The sequence below is a fragment of the Equus caballus genome, chromosome 21 (assembly GCF_041296265.1).
Source record: "Equus caballus isolate H_3958 breed thoroughbred chromosome 21, TB-T2T, whole genome shotgun sequence".
Classification (NCBI taxonomy): Eukaryota; Metazoa; Chordata; class Mammalia; order Perissodactyla; family Equidae; genus Equus; species Equus caballus.
Genome location: NC_091704.1, coordinates 18,523,310 through 18,543,453, shown reverse-complemented (window position 1 = coordinate 18,543,453; position 20,144 = coordinate 18,523,310). Strand labels below are relative to the sequence as shown.

The 20,144-nt window shown below is 54.3% G+C and overlaps 1 protein-coding gene and 1 long non-coding RNA gene across 7 annotated transcripts in view; one reads left to right on the top strand and one right to left on the bottom strand.

The window, feature by feature from the left end:
• The window catches only part of LOC106782338 (uncharacterized), a 209,607-nt gene extending 206,171 nt beyond the window's left edge, over positions 1-3,436 (bottom strand). For 2 of the 4 annotated variants that reach the window (XR_011430492.1, XR_011430491.1), the window contains exon 1: positions 3,281-3,402. This is a non-coding gene — a long non-coding RNA (uncharacterized lncRNA). Of the gene's footprint in view, positions 1-3,280 lie in introns of all 4 variants that reach the window. The other 2 variants (XR_011430493.1, XR_011430494.1) reach the window with 2 other exon arrangements.
• Positions 3,437-3,588: 152 nt separating this feature from the next.
• ATP13A1 (ATPase 13A1) lies at positions 3,589-19,315 on the top strand. 3 transcript variants are annotated; one of them, XM_001500904.7, is made up of 26 exons: positions 3,589-4,280; positions 6,284-6,373; positions 6,479-6,669; positions 8,142-8,214; positions 8,437-8,592; positions 8,742-8,811; positions 8,891-8,997; positions 9,570-9,699; positions 9,825-9,880; positions 10,452-10,578; positions 10,657-10,794; positions 10,874-10,994; positions 11,372-11,529; positions 11,898-12,073; positions 12,147-12,257; positions 13,300-13,425; positions 14,252-14,360; positions 15,724-15,923; positions 16,004-16,100; positions 16,713-16,873; positions 16,943-17,057; positions 17,141-17,337; positions 18,214-18,356; positions 18,563-18,674; positions 18,760-18,903; positions 18,989-19,315. In XM_001500904.7, the coding sequence occupies exons 1-26, from the start codon at positions 3,891-3,893 to the stop codon at positions 19,097-19,099; spliced, it is 3,609 nt and encodes a 1,202-aa protein (XP_001500954.1). In that variant the 5' UTR covers positions 3,589-3,890; the 3' UTR covers positions 19,100-19,315. The 3 variants fall into 3 exon arrangements, with proteins under 3 accessions (XP_001500954.1, XP_070102831.1, XP_070102832.1); XM_070246731.1 differs by having other exon boundaries at positions 3,872-4,515; XM_070246730.1 differs by lacking the exon at positions 11,372-11,529 and having other exon boundaries at positions 11,968-12,073.
• The last annotated feature ends 829 nt before the right edge of the window (positions 19,316-20,144 follow it).

The window sequence follows — 20,144 nt, the reverse complement described above, 5'->3', positions numbered from 1 at the left end:
TCAGATCTCCTTGTCAATATATTAACTTCCACCTATGAGTGGAGTCATATAGAGTTCATCTTTCTCTGACTGGCCTATTTCGCTCAACATAATACCCCCAAGGTCCATCCACGTTGCTGCGAATGGGCCAATTTTGTCTTTTTTTATGGCTGAGTAGTATTCCATTGTGTATATATACCATATCTTCTTTATCCAATCATCAGTTTCTGGGCATGTAGGTTGGTTCCACATCTTGGCTATTGTAAATAATGCTGCGATGAACATAGGGGTGCAAGGGACTCTTGGGATTTCTGATTTCAGGTTCTTAGGATAGATACCCAGTAATGAGATGGCTGGGTCATAGGGTATTTCTATTTTTAACTTTTTGAGAAATCTCCATACTGTTTTCCATAGTGGCTGTACCAGTTTGCATTCCCACCAACAGTGTATGAGGGTTCCTTTTTCTCCACAACCTCTCCAACATTTGTCACTCTTGGTTTTGGATGTTTTTGCCAATCTAACGGGTGTACACCTGAAATTTATATAATGTTATAAGCCAATGTTACCGCAATGAAAAATTAAATAAATAAATAAATAAAAAGGCAAGAGATAGGAAATGCTGGTGAGCATGTGGAGAAAATTGAACCCTTGCACTCTGTTGGTGGGAATGTAAATTGGTACAGTCGCTATGGGAAACAGTATGGAGGTTCCTCAAAAAATTAAAAATAAAACTAGCATATGATCCAGCAATCATACTTTTGGTTATATATCCAAAGCAAAAGAAATCACTATCTCTAAGGAAATGAAATGAGTATCTTAAAGAGATGTCTGCACTCCCATGTTTACTGCAGCATTATTCACAATAGCCAAGACATTGAAACAACCTAAATGTTCATCTACCAATGAACGAATAAAGAAAATGTGAGATGAGGATGGATGGATAGATAGATAGATGGATGACAGATTTACAGCCATATGAAAGAAGGAAATCCTGCCATTTGTGAAAACATGATGGACTTTGAGGGCATCATGCTTAGTGAAAGAAGTCAGACACAGAAAGACAAACACTATGTGACCGCACTTACATGCGAAATCTAAAAACATGGAACTCATAGAGAGCAGAAGGGGGTTGCCACGAACTGAGGGGTGAGATAAATAGAGACATGTTGGTCAAAGGTTACAAAGGTCCTGGGGATGTAATGTACAGCACGGTGACTGTAATTAGTAATACTGTTTTGTATACTTGAAGTTTGCTAAGAGAGTAGATCTTAAACATTCTCACCACAAAAAAAGGTAACTATGTGAGGTGATGGAGGTGTTAACTAACTTTCCTGAGGTAATCATTACACAATACACACGTGTATTAAATCATCATGTTGTACACCTTAAACTTACACAATGTTATATGTCAATTATATCTCAATAAAACTGGAAAACATGAATTAAAAAAAGGAAGGAAAGAAAGAAATGTATGTTATCATGTCACCATTAAAAAATTAAAAACCCGCACATGGATGTTTATAGCAGCTTTATTCATAATTGCCAAAACTTGAAAGCAACCAAGTTGTCCTTCAGTAGGTGAATGGAAAAATAAACTATGGTACATTCAGATAACGGAATATTATTTGGTGCTAAAAAGAAATGAGCTATCAAGCCATGAAAAGACACAGAGGAACCTTAAATGCATTGCTAAGTGAAGGAAGCCAATCTGAAATGGCTACATACTGTATGATTCCAACTGTATGATACGCTGGAAAAGGCAATGCTATGGAGATTGTAAAAAGATCAGTGGTTGCCAGGGGTTGGGGGGAGGAAGAGCACAGAGGATTTTTACGGCAGTAAAACTACTCTGTTTGAGACCATAATGATGGATACATGTCACTATTTATCTGTCCAAACCCACAGAATGTACAATACCAAGAGTGACCCAGGGGTGAACTACAGACAATGACTTGGTTTGTTTTTTTGGGTTTTCTTTTTTTGGTAACAATGTACCACTCCGGTGGGAGAAGCTGATAACCAGGGAGGGTATAAATGCATGGGGGCAGGAGATATATAGGAAATCACTGTACTTTTCTCTCACTGCACTTTTGCTTGAACCTAAAACTACTCTAATACAAGAGTTTTTTTAAGTTGGCCGGCCATAAAATCATATTTTCAAAGTGTGAGAAAAGAAAATTGCCCTCCTCTAATTTGGCATTGAAGATTCAAATGGAGAAAACAATTACAGTCAAGCAGAAATTGACATGCTGTTTCTCCAAAACTCTTTGGTGATCTTTGAAGTGGCCATAAGGAGGCCAGACAAGGATGAACTAACTGCCCCTAAACTGTTTGAAGTTATGACAAAAACTCATACCATGAAAAATGACTCCTGTTTTAAAATAAGACTGCTTCTGAATTCAAAATGTCACCAGAAAGCGGCAGTCAAATTAAACAGTATGTTCTCAGTTTCTTGCCTAAAAATGTAACTATTTGTAATTCAACTTTGATTTCACAACTTCAAATTACCTCTATGTTTTAAAACCATTGTCCTTGAAAAAGGGAGGTTTAACTTATGATGACATCCAATGTGCTTCACAGTGTTCAAAAATAATGAACATTTTGGACACATTTTGGCATATGATGAATTTATAGATGCAAAGACCTGATTGACAAATAGCTGGTCTGCAAAATAAATCTAATTTGGAGAGCTAGAAATTAATTCCTACAAGTCAAAAAAGCCTGTTGTTACTAGTAAGTAAAATCCATACTGAAAGCTTCTAGTTGAGAGGATATTTAGCTTGGAATGACACCAAAAATCAGAGTAATTGTGGGCTTGATAATTACTTGACAAATGCTCCTTTGAGTTAGTTTTATCACTTCATAAAAGAAAAGGATGTCCTAAAGGTTGCAGTCCCTTCAGAGAAGTATTATTGGAAAAGAAAACTGTAAATAAAAATATCCTACTGTGTAATGGGACAGAAAGCAATGTCATCGTCATTTTTATTATAGTATATCTAAGTCCTATTGCATTTATGTTCTCCTTTTACAAAGTCTTACTTATGTATCTTAAGAATATGCGACAATATAGCCTACAAAATTCAAATATCCAATAAAAAGTTTAAAAATTAGTTCAAATTGCTGAGTCAAAAAACAAAGAAACAAAAATATCGTACTATATACAATACACATTGCTACTGTTTTGTTCAAACAGCATTTATGTAACAAAAAGTAAATAGCACAAAATAATATCTCATTTCAAATAAACACCACTTTTGCATATTTTTATGTTAAAGTAGCACTTTGGGTGCGTAATTATTACCTATTACATGATGGCTCTCGTCCAATGCGGCTGTGTCCCGTGTTGGCTCTCTAAGCCAGCCAGCACAGCCGCCTGCCCAGGACCCCGCAGGAAGCGCTTCCCCGGCCGGCGGAGAACCACCCAGAAACCACCGCCCCCCGCCCCTCCCAAGCCCCCACGGCAAACCCCGCCCCTTCGGCGTGCCCAGGCCTCGGCCCCTGTACGCGGGCCCTTCCCTGATTGGCCCCGCCTCCGCAGAGTCCAGGCTCCGCCCCTGTGACCCAGACAGCCGGATGTGTTCTCGGAGGAGGGCTCACCTCTTCCGGTTCAGTTTGTCGTGGTGGCGCCCCGTCCGCCTTGTCTCGCCTTTTCCGGTCTCAGTCGGCCGTGGCTGGGCGGAAGGCCACCTGAGTCCTTTCAAGCCCTCTCTGTCATGGCGGCCTCCTGCCTCTCCTTCCGGCCACAGCCTGTCATGGCGGCGCCCTGAGTAGCCACTTCCGGACTCAGCCCCTTACGTTACCCTGGCTCTTCCCATTCCCGGCTGCCACAGCGGCGCCCAGGGCTCACCGGAAGTAAAACCTCGGAAGTGAGGCGGTGCCTCTGCCCGGAAGCGAGCGCGGCGCTGGGAAAGATGGCGGCGGCAGCGGCGGCGGCGGCGGCAGGCAACGCGGTGTCTTGTGGGGCCCGGCCCGGCGGGCAGCCCAAGCCCGGGCCGCAGCCGCGTACGCTCCTTGCCGCCGGGCCAGCGCTGATAGCGAGCGGCGACGAGCTGGTGGCCGCCGTGTGGCCGTATCGGCGGCTGGCGGTGCTGCGGCGCCTCACGGTGCTGCCGTTCGCGGGGTTGCTCTACCCGGCCTGGCTGGGCGCCGCGGCCGCCGGCTGCTGGGGCTGGGGCAACAGCTGGGCGCAGGTCCCTGAGGCTGCGCTGCTCGTGCTTGCCTCCATCTGCCTCGCGCACGCGCTCACTGTCCTCTCGGGGCATTGGTCCGTGCACGCGCACTGCGCGCTCACCTGCACTCCGGTAAGTGCACGGGCACGAGCCGGGCCTCGCCGCGAATCGCAGCACGGCGTTCGGGTTGGTTCTGGGCTCGGCCCGGGCCCAGCATCTACTGGGCTTGGGTTCCCAGGGGCGTCCTCTGCGCTTCTGCGCTGGCTAAATCCTGGACCCACTGCTGACTTGCTGTGCGACCTGGCGTGGTCTGACTCTCTTCCCTCCTCTGGAATTTCCCCCTGGTGCAGTCATTTAGATCCATAAGGTAATACCTATAGGAAGGTTAACGTGGGGCTTGGCGTATGGCGCTGTTTGATAGAGCTTGTTAATGCCAGCTTCCATAATAGCGAGTACTGGGTTGTTTCTCCTGGAAACACTCCTGCTTTGTTTTTCTTCTGTGTCTTACCTTGGTTTTTAAAGTGGGAGGCCAGACCTGCAGGGTGGGTTTCCCTGTCTGTGAAGCTTGGTTTGAGAACTCTGCTGTCCAGTGCTCAGAAGCCTTCGGGTAGTACAACCCAAACGAGCTTGGAATGCAGTTAATCGCAGTGTTTAAGAGAAGCAGGAGCTATTTGTTAGCAAGTGACTTATGGCAGGGTTGGAGTCAGGAATGCTGAGGTCAACCTGCAGCCAGCCTCCCCTCTGATCCCAGATCTGTGTTTGCTGAAAGAAGAGGGAAAGGGAACAGCACCAAGGGCTGCAGAGAGAGACAGAACAGCCCCCCCGCCACACTCCCTTATCCCAGGGGACGGGTTCAAACTTCTGAGCTTGGTGGCTTCAAGTCAGTACAGTGAGAGACCCTAGTGAGGGACAAAAAAATGAAGGGGAGTTGAAGAGAGTGTGACATCCCCCAAACTCTTAGCTGTGTTTTGGCCTGCACCTAAAAAGTGTGACTGTTAACTTCCTCTCCAGGGATGGAGAACAAGGAGGAGCTAAGCAGCTGTGGGGTTAGGATAGGCAGATCTGAGTTTGCTTCAGAGCTCTCAGGGTGCGCTGCTCTCTGGGTTTCAATTTCCTCTTGTGTAAAGTGAGAACCATAGTGCCTACCTCAGGGTACCATCGTGAGAAGAAATAGATGACATTTGCAAAGCACCTGGCATGGGGCTGCCCCATGTAGCACTTTGCACTTTTCTTCTATGAAGTCACCAGAGTTCCTAGATATGTCTTCTGTTGTTATTTTCTGCCGGCTTTAGTGGCCCATAGACTCCCCAAGGGGTGGGGCCTTGTTTCTTGGGGTCACCATGGTGGCCCCCCTACCCCAAAAACACACGTCACAGGGTCTGCCAGAGAGTGGTGGATGGATACAGCTCAGGACTGAAGGAGTGCTAACAGAGCCCCATTCCATGCCTCCGTGTCTTAGGTGCTGAGGAAACAGCAGTAAACAAAACAGACGAAACCCTTCACCTTCGTGGTATTGGTGGGGGGGATAGAACTTGTCCTCAGCTGACGATGCTAAAGAGGGAGAGAATCAGGACGAGGATAGGAATGTCATGAGGGAACTTTAGATGGAGCAGCCAGGGAAGGCCTCCTGAGAAGGTGACATCTGAGCAAAGGCCTGAAGCTGGTTGTATGAGTAAGTACTCCAGGCAGAGAAAACAGCTCGTGCCAAGGCCCTTAGTCAAGGCATGGACAAGCCTCAAGCCTCATCATTCCTAATCCCTTGAGGATACAGCCTGAAGCGGGATGGGAGGGCAGGAAGCAGCAGGCCAGGTAGGCTGTCACAGAGCTTGTCTCACGTGGATTGAGGGCACACCTCTTGCCAGGTGGCATTCTTCCTGTTTGAGTTCCTGTCATCTTCAGCAGTCTTCGGTGTTGGTTGCTGTCCATGACCCCAGTTTTATGATATGGGACCAAAGGTGTGGCAAGGTGTTGTTCTTTGTCCAAGTGACAGACTAGGGAGTGGCCAAGCCAGCACTTGGAGCCCAGTGGCATGTTCTGGAACATGTGCACAGAGCTGCTGTACCTGCAGCCTCCCCAGTGAGGGCTGTGGAGCTGGGGGTTAAGAAGGGCTCAGCACAGCGCTTTGCCTCTTGCAGGAGTATGACCCCAGCAAAGTGACCTTCGTGAAGGTGGTGCCAACCCCCAACAATGGCTCCACTGAGCTTGTGGCCCTGCATCGCAATGAGGTAGGGACTGCCTGCGAGGCTGCCCTAGCATGGCTTGGGTGGGATTCCCAGGCGCTGACACGCCCAGATCAGGGGCCTGTGCCACAGACACATGTTCTCCCACAGGGCGAAGATGGGCAGGAGGTGCTGTCCTTTGAATTCCAGAAAATAAAGTATTCCTACGACGCTCTAGAGAAGAAGCGGTTCCTCCCAGTGGCCTTTCCCGTGGGAAATGCCTTCTCATACTACCAGAGCAACAGAGGGTTCCAGGAGGACTCGGAGATCCGCGCAGCCGAGAAGAAGTTTGGGAGCAACAAGTGAGTCCCCATGTCCCCATGCATTGCCCCTGCTGGCAGAAGTTGGGCTCTGCCCATGGTTACAATCTAGCTGCCTGGCCATGCTCCCAAGTCTGGGTGCCTGCGAAGGAGGACGGAAGAGTCCACCTTTTCAGCAAAACCTCCTAGATGAAGGTGGCCAGCACCCTCTGAGAAACCTGCTCTAGTCTAGTGTACCCTGAACTTACCTGTGACAAGACTCCTGGAGGGCTCGCAGGCGAGAGCGCTTCCCCATGGCAGGGGCATCTCTTGGTGGGAGCCTGGCCTGTGGCCCACAAGGCTTGACTGCTGTTCCTTATCTCGTTATTATTTAGTTCTCCTCTTTGTTTTGAATTTTTTCATTAAGCGTAAGTTTTCGATGTTTTCCCCGTCCATATCCTTGCACTTCAGGAATGGTGATAAAACGATGTCAGCAAGCAGAAAAGTTCTCAGTTGTACCATGTGGAATGGCAGATGCTCTGTACGAGCTTTCTGCTTTAATCACCAAAACCACCCATGCTGACATGTGGCTGAGAGGGGACAGAGCTGGGCTCTAGAGCCCCTGTCCTGGCCACCAGGACAATCATCCTCAACCAAAAATCCTCAAAACCTCTAGGGAACCTTTCCTGGGTTAATTGCTGTTCAGAGAACTACAAACATGTTTATCACAACTATCGATCTACTATGAAGATGTTTAAGAAGCATTTACCATCCCCCCCACCCAGGTCAACCACAGTGGCAGCCTGGCACATTCCCTTTCATACCATCCCTACTCATGCAGATGTGCCCGACGCAATACAGGATGAGGCTCAATTGTTGTTTGTTCACAGTGGGGCCCCTTATTTTCTCACATCCCATGTCCAGGACATCCCTCCACTTCAAGGGCAGCGTGACGGTGGCCCTAGTTGTTCTGGCCGGTCACCTGGCCACATGGGCCCACTATACAGTGTCATAGAACACACCTTAGGCCTAGTTCTTCATATTCCAGGGCTTTTATTCAGGGAGTTTTTAGCAAATAGCGGCTCCAGACCTCCCCTCTCCAAAGTGGAGTGAGACTCAGGCACCATATTTTAGGCCCCAGGGGACTCCCTGGCACCCAGCTGCTGGCCGCCTCTGTGCAGCTTCAGGGCTCCTGTCCCACAGTCAGACATTCACTCTCCAGTTGCCTTGTCGCCCGACCAGATGGGTTCTTGTCTCGCACCAGCCCCGCTTGGGTGGATGGCTGCCTGAAGAGCCTGTTGCTGATTCAGAAACTTCATCTGGGTTCTGTGGAGCACAAGGCTGGGAGTGGGCAGCAAGTCTACCCCGGTACCTTGGGAACCAGGAAAGCCATATTTGAGTGGAGCGTCCTGTCTAGAGGGTTCCTGGAGCACTTCATTTCCCAGGGAGGCCTGCAGTGCCCCCAGGTAGCAGTGTCAGAGTAGGGCCTCCACGGTCTCCACCACGAGTAGAGAACAGGATCTGGTCTCTTGTAGGGCTGAGATGGTGGTGCCCGACTTCTCGGAGCTGTTCAAGGAGAGAGCCACAGCACCATTCTTTGTGTTCCAGGTAAAGCAGCAGCTCTGGCCCTTTTCCTCACCCTGTTCCTTAGTGCTTTCACAGCCAAAGCAACCCGTATGCACCTCTAAACCCAAAAACCTTTCCCTCCCCTCATGGGTCCAAGCCCATGGGTGGAATCTTGGTGTGCCATCCCAGCCTCTGCAGGGGTATATATGGCATTCCCATGGACAGATGGGTGGGTGCAGGGACAGACTGGCCCATGTCCCACAGGTGTTCTGCGTGGGGCTCTGGTGTCTGGACGAATACTGGTACTACAGCGTCTTCACACTCTCCATGCTGGTGGCTTTTGAGGCCTCTCTGGTGCAGCAGCAGATGCGTAACATGTCAGAGATCCGGAAGATGGGCAATAAGCCTCACATGATCCAGGTGTGGCCAGCAGGGAGACCGAATGGGGAGGGCTCCTGTTGGTCTTGGGGCAGGCACAGGGCAGAAGCAGGGTGCTGTCAGCTCTGGGGATGTCCCCACACCATGTGCGCCTGAACACCCAGAGCTGATGACACCTTGCTCTCACCCAGGTTTACCGAAGCCGCAAGTGGAGGCCCGTCGCCAGCGACGAGATTGTTCCCGGGGACATCGTCTCCATCGGTGAGACTCAGTTCTACTCTGTCCCAGTGGGAGCCCCTGGCTTGGGCTTCTGTCCAACCCTCCTGCCCCTGCCCTGCAGGCCGCTCCCCACAGGAGAACCTGGTACCGTGTGATGTGCTCCTGCTGCGGGGCCGCTGCATTGTGGACGAGGCCATGCTCACAGGGGAGTCAGTGCCACAGATGAAGGTGCTTGGGGGTTCGGGGGTGTCCTTAGTCTATTCACACACGTTGCTGTCCCATTCACAGAGGAGGAAACAGGCCAGGAGAGGGCTGATGGCTGGGCCGGGATCCCACCCAGGCACAGATGGCGGAGGGTGGAGCCCCTGGCCCCGGAGGCTGTAGGAGGCAAAGTGGGTGCAGCATCTCGATGGAGCTGCTGAGTTTCCTGCCAGTCAGAAGCCTAGGCAAAGGGCAGCTGGGTGGCAATGGAGAGAGGGAAGGAGATAAGAGGCCAAGAGCATCAGGGTAATGGCCAGGCACCCTGGGGTGTCAGACTGAGGTGAGCTGAGAAACGGGGAGGGTGTGAATCCTGGGTGTGGCCAGGTGTGGAGTCACGGGAGTCGTCACTGCACATGCAGGTAGAGCACACAAGGCAGAGGCACCTGTACCTGGCGAGATGCACTGGGTTGGACAGGGAGCTCTATGAGGGTCAGGTGAGCTCCTCCCAGACCCAGGGTCTAGCTCTCCAGAGACTAGGGACAGAGGAGGAAGCTGAGGTGGGACCGGCATCAGCTTTACCATACTACTTTCCTCCCCAGGAGCCCATTGAAGATCTCAGCCCCAACCGAGTGCTGGACCTCCAGGCCGACTCCCGGCTCCACGTCATCTTCGGGGGCACCAAGGTGGTGCAGCACATTCCCCCACAGAAGGCCACCACAGGCCTGAAGCGTAGGTGCCTCAGGGCATCTGGGGGTGTCTTGGCCTTGCCACCCCCACTATCCCCATGTGTGCTTGCCCATGAGGGAATCGGGACAAGCAGACACGAGTGACACTGTCTCTACTTGTCTCCCCAGCGGTTGACAACGGGTGCGTGGCCTACGTCCTGAGGACTGGATTCAACACATCCCAGGTATGGTGCCTTACCCGGTTCTGGAGACGGTGGGCCCAAGGTGGGTGGTGGACAGTTGAGACGGAGGCCCTTTCAGACCCCAGAACGTCCACCCCACAGGCTCGTTCTGACAGCAGGTCTGGGGATGAGGGCCAGGGTGCAGAGGTAAGCCCCAGGCCAAGCTCGTTCTCCCAAGCTGAGGTGCTAGTAGTGAGCACAGACAGCATATGGGCTATTACCACACATTTTGGGGTGTGAACAGAGTCTTAACTGTAAACTCTTCACTAAAGCAGGCTGAGGACTACCTGATGGAACTGATAATCAAATTTCCTTCCAGAAAGCTCGTCTCATATCTCACCCACTTCTTTCCCTGACCCGCAGGCCTCAGCTGCTGGTCTCCATAGCTCCGTAGCTCTTGGCTGAGTGGCAGCTGCCCACGTAGCTGTGTGGTCCCTGAGACAGCTGCGTCATTGGCTACAGGGCTCACTTGTGGGCATAGGGCAGGCATTCCCCATCAGCAGAGGGAGAAACTGGCCCTTGTTCTCAGGCTGCCACCCCCGTAAGAAAAATCTCTGTTCCTCCATCTCTCTAGGGCAAGCTGCTGCGCACCATCCTATTTGGGGTCAAGAGGGTTACTGCGAACAACCTAGAAACCTTCATCTTCATCCTCTTTCTCCTGGTCTTTGCCATCGCAGCAGCCGCCTATGTGTGGATTGAAGGTGAGCGCCATGGCCCCCCCCCACCTGTCTGCTGGCCCTACACCCACGGCCCCAGGCTGGCAAGCCCTGTCTCTACAGGTACTAAGGACCCCAGCCGGAACCGCTACAAGCTGTTTCTGGAATGCACGCTGATTCTCACCTCAGTTGTGCCCCCTGAGCTGCCCATCGAGCTGTCTCTGGCCGTCAACACCTCCCTCATCGCCCTGGCTAAGCTCTGTGAGTCTCTGGGACAGGGCCGGGGTGCCAAGCAGGCTGGGGCCTGGTGGGACCCCTAACCCTGGCTCCCACCTCGCAGACATGTACTGCACAGAGCCCTTCCGGATCCCCTTTGCCGGCAAGGTGGAAGTGTGTTGCTTCGATAAGACGGGGACCTTGACCAGTGACAGCCTGGTGGTGCGAGGCGTGGCTGGGCTCAGGTGAGCATTGGGGGCCTGGGCCACAAGGCGCTCAGCAGAGGGTGTTCTGGAAGCTCAGAGGACACACAGCTGCCCAGCCCAATCCCCTGAAGTGAGGGCCTATTAGAAGTCCAATCTGGAGGGCTCCCCATGCAGTCCTCAGTGTGAGTGACAGAGGCATGGGGGCTCAGCTTGGGCCCCAAGCAGCTGCATGAATTCTAGGGGCATCTGTGAGATGGACATAGGTGTCACAAGGACCAAGACAACACTCCCCCCAGCCCCACATAGTGACTGGCACAGAGTTTGGGGGCTCCTCTGTCATCCTGGCTGGCAATTCCCAGGGGTCCCTCCACTTGGCTCGCCTCCACCCTATAACCAATTATTTCCCATCCTTGCAGAGATGGGAAGGAGGTGACTCCTGTGTCCAACATCCCTGTAGAAACACACCGAGCCCTGGCCTCATGCCACTCCCTTATGCAGCTGGATGATGGCACCCTTGTGGGTGACCCCCTGGAGAAGGCTATGCTGACAGCCGTAGACTGGACACTGACCAAAGGTGAGGGGCTGGAGCCTCAGGCCCAGTGCAGACACACCGCCAGCTCTTGTACCCCCTCCCAGGAGGGCCTCACCTCTCAGAGACACCTGTGTGTCCAACTCAGCAGCAGGCGGGTGGGCACAGGCTCAGCTCTGACCTGGGACAGGCCATGCCTTTGTGTGTCTCTCTGGGTTGGAGCCCACTCCACCTGAAGGCTCGGGGCAGGGGTTTCCAAGCCAAGGTCTCGCAGCTCTGACCCCTCCTGGAGCCAGGAGCCCCCTCAGACTCCGGGCCTGGGGCTGGGGGAGGAAGAGGGTGGAGAGGGCAGGGGGGGCTTGGCTGCCTCTTTGGAGCGAAGGCCCTCAGGACTCGTACTTATTTGTTTCCAGATGAGAAAGTATTCCCCCGAAGTATTAAAACTCAGGGGCTGAAAATTCACCAGCGCTTTCATTTTGCCAGTGCCCTAAAGCGAATGTCCGTGCTCGCCTCCTACGAGAAGCTCGGTTCCACCGACCTCTGCTACATCGCGACTGTGAAGGGGGCCCCTGAAACCCTGCACTCCATGGTGAGCTGGCCGCAGCCCAGGGAAGGGAGGTGGGCACAGAGCAGTCAGTGACATCCCCCTGCGTTCTCTGCAGTTCTCCCAGTGCCCACCCGACTACCATCACATCCACACGGAGATTTCCCGGGAAGGAGCCCGCGTCCTGGCGCTGGGGTACAAGGAGCTGGGGCACCTCACTCACCAGCAGGTAAGGGCCCAGGTTCCCTACTTGCTGCCCTGCCAGCCCCTCGGCTCTATCGCCTCCTGTCACCCGCAGTGCTGCGTGAGTGGACGTGATTTCATCTTCATCTTGGCCTCTACCTTTGGAGGCCCTGAGTGGCGCTCAGTCCTCAGTCCCTTCTCTGCTTCACGCCGCGCCCCTCATCGGACCCCATCCCATCCTGGCACCTCCTACAGAGCCTTTTCCCAGCCTCCTACCTCTTCACCCTTGGATCCTTACACAGGAGGCATCTTGGATTTCCCAGCTCTGGCCCAGCTCCACCCTTGCCCTGCCCAACCACCTGGTCACCACATTGTCTTGGGCATCCCTGGCTCTCGCTCACACCCCACTTCCCACTACCAGCTCTCCTCCCATCTCCACTACCAATGCTGCTCCTTCACCTGCTCTCCTCTCAGTCCTCATCCAGTCTACTTGCCCCCAGAGGGTGCGAGATTTCTTCCAGAAAAAACGACAGGTCACCACCCTGTTTTCAGAGCCCAGGTTGAGGCTTACAGCCCTGCCCATTCCTGAAAGTGGTCACAGCCCCTCTCAGAGTCAGCCCACTCAGTGCTGGCCCCCGACCCTTTCTGCCTCATTCCCCTACCTTCATCTCTCCTCAGGCACTCAGCATTCAGATCTCTGTGATTTGCTTTATTACACGTCTCCTCCAGTAGAAGACAAGCTCCGTGAGGGCAGGGAGTTTTGGGTTTCTGATGTGAAGCAGAGGATGAGCGTCTGCTCAGTGGTTAACAAAGGAGAGTCTCGACCTTATCATCTCAGAAGCTGAGCCACAGGGGCTCCATGCTGTGCTGTTGTCAGTGTCAGCGAGTAGAGACACCATCCGGGGGCTGGGACCACTCAGCCACTGCCAAGCCTCTGGCGCCAGGGTGCCTAGCGCCCTACCCCTGCCTCTTACCTTCTGTCCTCAAGTGTTCCTCCTGTGAGGACAGGGCCTTCCCTGACCTCCCCCACCCCAAGCATGGGAATGGGTGGGGACAGGTCGTGAGGGCAGCCCCACATCTATCCACAGGCCCGGGAGGTGAAGCGGGAGACCCTGGAGTGCAACCTCAAGTTCGTCGGCTTCATCGTGGTTTCCTGCCCACTCAAGGCCGACTCCAAGGCTGTGATCCGTGAGATCCAGAACGCATCCCACCGGGTATGGCTGCCAGACCCCTCCCCACTGGGCCCCAAGGGAGGCAGAGTGGTCACATCTCCTTACAGAGAGGGGGATGTGACATCAGGGGACAGTTCTATCTTCAGTGGTACAACCAGGCTTGGGTGTCCAGGTGTCAGCAGCAAGGACGTCTTAGATTTTGGCCGAGTGCCATCATTGCTCGGGCGCTCACACTGCTTTGGGCCTGAGGATGCTCTGGGACCTGACCTGTGCCCACCCTCCTCACATCTCCTCCGACCCCTAGTGTTCCTGGGAGGTGAGGTCTATTCCCTGACTCTCTATCTCATCCTAGAGAGGAGAAAACTGAGGCTGCTTCAGGGGATGTGGAGGCAACACTGAGGCCACATCCATCTGTCTTGTGGTTTTGTGTTTTCTAGTTTGGGACTCAGGATGCAGTTTAGAGTCTGGGAGGTGAGCCATCTCAGAGGGTGGTGACATAATTAGTCCACACCTGACCCTCAGCAGTCACAACCTGTCTTCCCGTCACTGGGCTCTAAGCCAGGAGGCCAGAGCCTATGTCCTTGCACCTGGGGAAGCTACCAAGCCAAGAGGATCCACGCCAAGGGTTGATTCTTAGATTGTATTGCAAATAGAGGCTATGGCCATTCTCAGGAAGGTACACATGTGTGTATTGTATGCATAAAACGCCCCAAGTAGGGGTGGATTGTGGTCCCTGGAAGCCCATTCCCTATAAGGGGGCCAGGACCTTTCTCTGTAGCTTTCCTTAAAAGGACTCGGACACCAGGTCTCCAGGCTGCAGTAATAACTCACTGGGCCCTGCCCCACTGAGACTCCACCCTCTCCTCAGGTGGTCATGATCACAGGTGACAACCCGCTCACTGCCTGCCATGTGGCCCAGGAGCTGCACTTCATTGAAAAGGCACACACGCTGATCCTGCAGCCTCCCATGGAAAAAGGTGAGGCCCTGTGTGGCCAGGGGCTGAGCGGACCCTGAGTCCAAGGACAGCTCCCATCTGGCAGCTTGTCTGTATGCCAGGCCTGGGTGAACACGCCCCACCTCATCTAGCACCTGTGAGACAGCCCTGTCTTCTGGGCATACTTGGGCCCTCTGGCCAGAGCTCCAGACCCACATGCCCAGCAGCATGCAGGTGGTCACTGATTCCTGGATCACCAGCAACTTACAATCACAAGGTGGTTGGTTGTAGTCACATCTGCCCACGTTTCATATCCTCACACGCACCTCGGGCCTGGCAGGCTGCCTGCGTACAGCAAGGGCTCCTCTGCTGAGCGCAGGGCCTGCCAGTGCTCAGCATGGCCAGACCCCGGGCAGAGGGCTTGGTGCCTGTTACCATGTTGGTCCCTCTGGCCCTCAAGGGGGCCTTGCCATCCTCACACCACAAAGGAGGAAGCCGACTAGGTTAGCTGTTGGGCTCCTGCTTTATACACAAGGAAACGGAAATGAATCTGCTGCCTGGGTCCCTTGGTGTCACCATGGATTTGAACCCAGGTGTCTTAACTCCAGAGCTCATGGCCACAGGCTGTTCCTGAGTGACCAAGAACTGATCACTCAGTGGGCTGCAAGTAGTGCCCTGGAGTCAAACCAATTGAGGGGCAAATCCAGCTGCTGCACATCCTCGCTGGTGGGGTGGGGTCTGTCAGACACCACGGGATGGCGCCCAGTGCAGTCTGCCTCAGGAGTGACGTTCACCAGCTAGGACAGCTTCTGGAAGCTTCCAGCCCTTCCCCCAGTCTGCATTGCAGGTCCTAGCTGTCTGCCCTAGCCCACAGGTTGTGGGAAGGTGGCCCAAAGTGGCTGTCAGTACTGTTGACTGGCAGGCAAAGTTGCCCTAACAAAATGGCCACAACAAAAGCTAGGTGAAAGTTACTGTCCTACCGGGGAAGCCAGCCAGTGCCAGGAGGGCTAGTGGGCCCCCCTCAGCCATCCTTGGTGCTCAAGAGTCCCTGCCTGGGCCAGCCAGCCAGAAAGAGGAAGTAGATAGCAAGTGTCTGGCGTGAGGAAGTGACTCGGGGTGCCCTGGCCCTGGGTGAGCGGGGTTTTAAGCAGGCCCAAAGGCTGGGAGTTCATTAAGTGGGAGGCTTAGGGAAATGCCTGGCTTCTGAGGTCAGCTACCTGGGTTCGAATCTGGCTTGTTACATGGTCTCAGTGATTCAGGCCCTAGGTTCTTAAATCCGGGTTGGGAAAGATGAGGAAGAGTGGGGACCGAGACGGTCCTCCAGAGAGGAGAGACTCCGACTGGGTATTGGGGGTCCATCTGGGTGGCTGAACCCCATCTTGGACCCTGGGTACTGACCCTGCAGGTCGATCCTGTGAGTGGCACTCCATCGACGGCAGCGTTGTGCTACCCCTGGCCCAGGGCTCCCCAAAGTCACTGGCCCTGGAGCACGCACTGTGCCTCACTGGCGATGGCCTGGCACACCTGCAGGCTGAGGACCCCCAGCAGCTGCTTCGCCTCATCCCCCATGTGCAGGTGTTCGCCCGCGTGGCCCCCAAACAGAAGGTGAGTGCAGGGGATGACGGAGGTAGGCAGGGCCCTGGTGCTTCACGCAGCCCTCACTCAGCCCATCTCTGCCCATACAGGAGTTTGTCATCACCAGTCTGAAGGAGCTGGGCTACGTGACCCTCATGTGTGGGGATGGCACCAACGACGTGGGTGCTCTGAAGCATGCTGACGTGGGTGAGCCCCACGGGCTGGGGCCTTGTCCTTCCTTCACTGCTCTGCCAACACAGGCTTAGCATCAGAGACATGTCATCAAGCATGACAAGACAGTGAGGGGATGAGGCAGGGGCCCTTGGCGTTGGAGATCCAAGGGGGCTACAAAGGCAGGAAGGGACACAGGTGTCTGAGGAACAGTGCAGCCCGGGCCACCAGGGCTGGGGCAGCTGTGTGGAGCAGACCCGGCTTGGTTTGCTCAGGCGCTGCGTGGAGGCACTGAGGCCAGAGGCTGAGAGATGGGACAAGTCAGGGGACACAGTTGGAGCTGAAGCATTTGCTAAGGGTTCATACCCTCGGACAGATGCCAAATTGACGTTTAAAGACTAATGTAACAGTTTTAGTGCTTTGTAAATATTTATTTGATTTATTTATCGACTGTAGCATTTATGGAGTATTAGTTTGTAGAAGGTAAGATAGATGTTCTGAGGTTCATTGGGGAGGTTCAGCCACGAGGCCAGCAGCTCCACCTTGGCCTTGAGCAGACATCCTGCTCTGTGCTGGGCCTCAGCGTAGGGCCAGCAGGCTCCCACTGGATCCTGACACAAACACACGCCCTGCCCCTGTCCCCCACAGGTGTGGCACTCCTGGCCAATGCCCCTGAGCGGGTTGTCGAGCGGCGGCGACGGCCCCGGGACAGCCCCATCTTGAGCAACAGCAGCAGTAGGGTCACCTCCAGGGTGGCCAGGCACAGGTCGGGGCTCCCAACCCCTGAGGAGCAGCCAACCTCCCAGCGGGTGAGTCATGGGACGGGGACACCAGCACCCCCTTGTGGCCAGGTCTCACCCCTGCCACCTGCTCCACAGGACCGCCTGAGCCAGGTGCTGCGGGACCTCGAGGACGAGAGCACGCCCATCGTGAAGCTGGGGGATGCCAGCATCGCGGCACCCTTTACCTCCAAGCTTTCATCCATCCAATGCAGTGAGTCCTGCCACCCACCCCATCCCCCTGCCCACCCTTCCTGGCACCCAGGCCCACACCTACCCCCCCCACCCCCACCCCAGTCTGCCACGTGATCAAGCAGGGCCGCTGCACGCTGGTGACCACACTGCAGATGTTCAAGATTCTGGCACTCAACGCCCTCATCCTGGCATACAGTCAGAGTGTACTCTACCTGGAAGGCGTCAAGTTCAGCGACTTCCAGGCCACACTGCAGGGGCTGCTGCTGGCCGGCTGCTTCCTCTTCATTTCCCGCTCCAAGGTGGGCTGGGCCTCGAGACAAAGCAGGGGCTCTGCCCCAGCCCACGGGTATTCTCTGCCTCTGAGCCACAGTACCCACCCTGGAGGTGCTAAGAGGCTTCTCAGATTGATGGGTAGGGATGCTCAAGCCAGCCAGGGCAGGCTATTAGAGGTGCCACCATGTGTCATCCCTGCTCTTTATCACTGCAGCCCTTGGGGTGGGAACTATCGTCCCCACATTACAGATGGGAATGAGGAGGTAGGGCAGGTGCGCGCTGAGGCTCCGCCCAGTGACACAACTTGGGCCCTGGCACTGTCCATGGCCTGGGGTCTCAGGTGGGCCACACAGAGCCCCAAGGTGAGCTGGGGACAAATGGACAAACAATTATTAAGACCACTCAGAGAATGCAGTGCTGTGAAAAAAACAAAGCGGGTCCCAGACTATGCGGGAGACCTAGGGGTTGGTTGGGGAAGCCTGTGTGATGCTGGCATTGAAGCCAATGTGTAAAGAACAAGGGAGTCAGCCAGGAACTAGGCAGAAGGTCACAGACAGACGTGGGCTGACTCAAAAAGGCCTCAGTGGCTAGAGGGGGCAGGAGGTGGGCTGGGTTAACCATGGGCCCCCGAGAGGGCTTTGGGTTTGTTCTAGAGCAAGGGGAATGGGAAAGGGTGTGGATTTTAAGACCCTTGTGACTACTGTATGGAGTGTGGGCATCAAGCGAGGGTGGTGTGGCATCTGGGCTGAGGGGCTGCGGGGGTGAGCAGGTCTCTGAGGACCGGTGCTGACCCGTGACCCCCAGGATTTGGAGACCCTCTCTGCACTTGGCCTGCTAGGAGGCAGAGTGGGCTGGGGGCCCCAGGGCAAGTCTGGGCCCTGACCCCTACCCTGCCACTGCAGCCCCTCAAGACCCTCTCCCGGGAGCGGCCCCTGCCCAACATCTTCAACCTGTACACCATCCTCACGGTTGTGCTTCAGTTTTGCGTGCACTTCCTGAGTCTCGTCTACCTGTACAGTGAGGCCCAGGCCCGGAGCCCTGAGAAGTGAGTGCTGCTCTGGCATGGGGACGGACAGGGTGCTCCCAGAGGAGGCGACGTCCCTGCGGTGGGAGGTGGCACGAGGACGTGCACACAGACATAGCCCTAGGGTAACCAGGGCCAGGCCAGCAGGGTCAGCCAGGCAGATCCCTGGCTCTGTGCAAGGGCAGCGGGAGCTACAGAGGGGCCCTGATCCCCACACATCCCTGTAGGCAGGAGCAATTTGTGGACCTGTACAAGGAGTTTGAGCCAAGCCTGGTCAACAGCACCGTGTACATCATGGCCATGGCCATGCAGATGGCCACCTTTGCCATCAACTACAAGGTGAGGCCCAGCTCCTACCTGAGCATGCTTTATTCACCTGCCTGGCCCTCATAACACTCAGCCATCCGTCCATCTGTCCCTGCAGGGCCCACCCTTCATGGAGAGCCTGCCTGAGAACAGGCCCCTAGTATGGAGCCTGGCCTTGTCACTCCTGGCCATTATCGGCCTGCTTCTTGGCTCCTCACCCGACTTCAACAGCCAGTTTGGCCTCGTGGACATCCCCGTGGAGGTGAGTGGCCCTGTGGACATGGCCCTGGGACTTGGCCTGGGCTCATCTGCAGGCACCTAGCTCATCATCACTCCCTGCCCTGCAGTTCAAGCTGGTCATCACCCAGGTCCTGCTCCTGGACTTCTGCCTGGCTTTCCTGGCCGACCGCATCCTGCAGTTCTTCCTGGGGACCCCAAAGCTGAAAGTGCCTTCGTGAGACGATGGTGCCACATTCACTGCCCATCCTGCTGCCACCAGGCAGGCCCTGTGAGGGCCCCAGGAGGGAACACTGCCCCCATGGCAAGGCTGACCCAGCCTTGCCTACCAAGACTGAGCTGGGACCCCGTACAACCACCTGTGTAGGTCTGGCTGGCAGAACCAGCCTTAGGCCGGCACCTTTGGTAAATAAAGCAGCATCCAATGATTTTAAGAAGCCAAGCCTCTGCCTCTGTTTGCACCACGCAAGGGGTTGTTGGGGGGCTGGGTAGTCACCGAGGAAGGTCCCAGCAGCCTCCCCATGGGCTGTGTGAGGTCATTAACCACACCATCTGGAATGCATTCAGCACTTGGACAGGCTAAGCTCCCAGCCCAGGGAGCTTTGCATATTTCCTAGTTTAACAAGCACTCCCATATTTCTGTGATTTCAGCTTCACATTTTAACATCAGGCACTGGAAGAAGTCTTAGGATCGATGGCATTTTTCTCTTTTTAATAATACACAAAATAATAGCATGTTTTCCTCTCAGAGTGCCTTAGATGAGACGGAGTTCAATCCACATCATTACAAATACTGGCTCAGGTCATACTCAGGTCTTGGCACCCCGCAGGTGCCGTCGCCATCTCATGTCTTTGACCTGGCGGCCTGGCTGGGCCCTCGTACTGACGCTGTCCTTCCTGTTAAAGGGTTCTCACTAACAACTCAGGAATTGCAGAATACGCAGCATGAGAGCTGAGAGTCACGGCCGGTGGGAGATTTGCCTTCTCACCAGCCAAAAATTTTAGGAAGCAAAGTTATAAACATGAAGTGTTTATTTCCAGCCAGAAATTCCACTGAGTGCAAGGTGTGGGGACATTTTTATAACTTTGATAAGCTGCATGTGACCACCTCAGACCAGGGGACCCAGGCCCAGGCTTCTAGACAATCTCCCCCTCCCTGCCAATCCACTTTGGGGAGTTCTTAACCATTTCCCACCCTTCCCCCTGTCTAGCTTCCCCATTGGGTGCAGTGTGGCCCGCAGCCCAAGGAAAGTTTTGGGAGCCGAA

Bases quoted from the DNA above. Each gene is read 5' to 3' on its own strand.
- ATP13A1 (XM_001500904.7), top strand. From the start codon at position 3,891: ATGGCGGCGGCAGCGGCGGCGGCGGCGGCAGGCAACGCGGTGTCTTGT. The intron at 17,338-18,213 runs GTGGGCTGGGCC...CTGCCACTGCAG, and splicing joins TCTTCATTTCCCGCTCCAAG to CCCCTCAAGACCCTCTCCCG. The intron at 18,357-18,562 runs GTGAGTGCTGCT...ACATCCCTGTAG, and splicing joins CAGGCCCGGAGCCCTGAGAA to GCAGGAGCAATTTGTGGACC.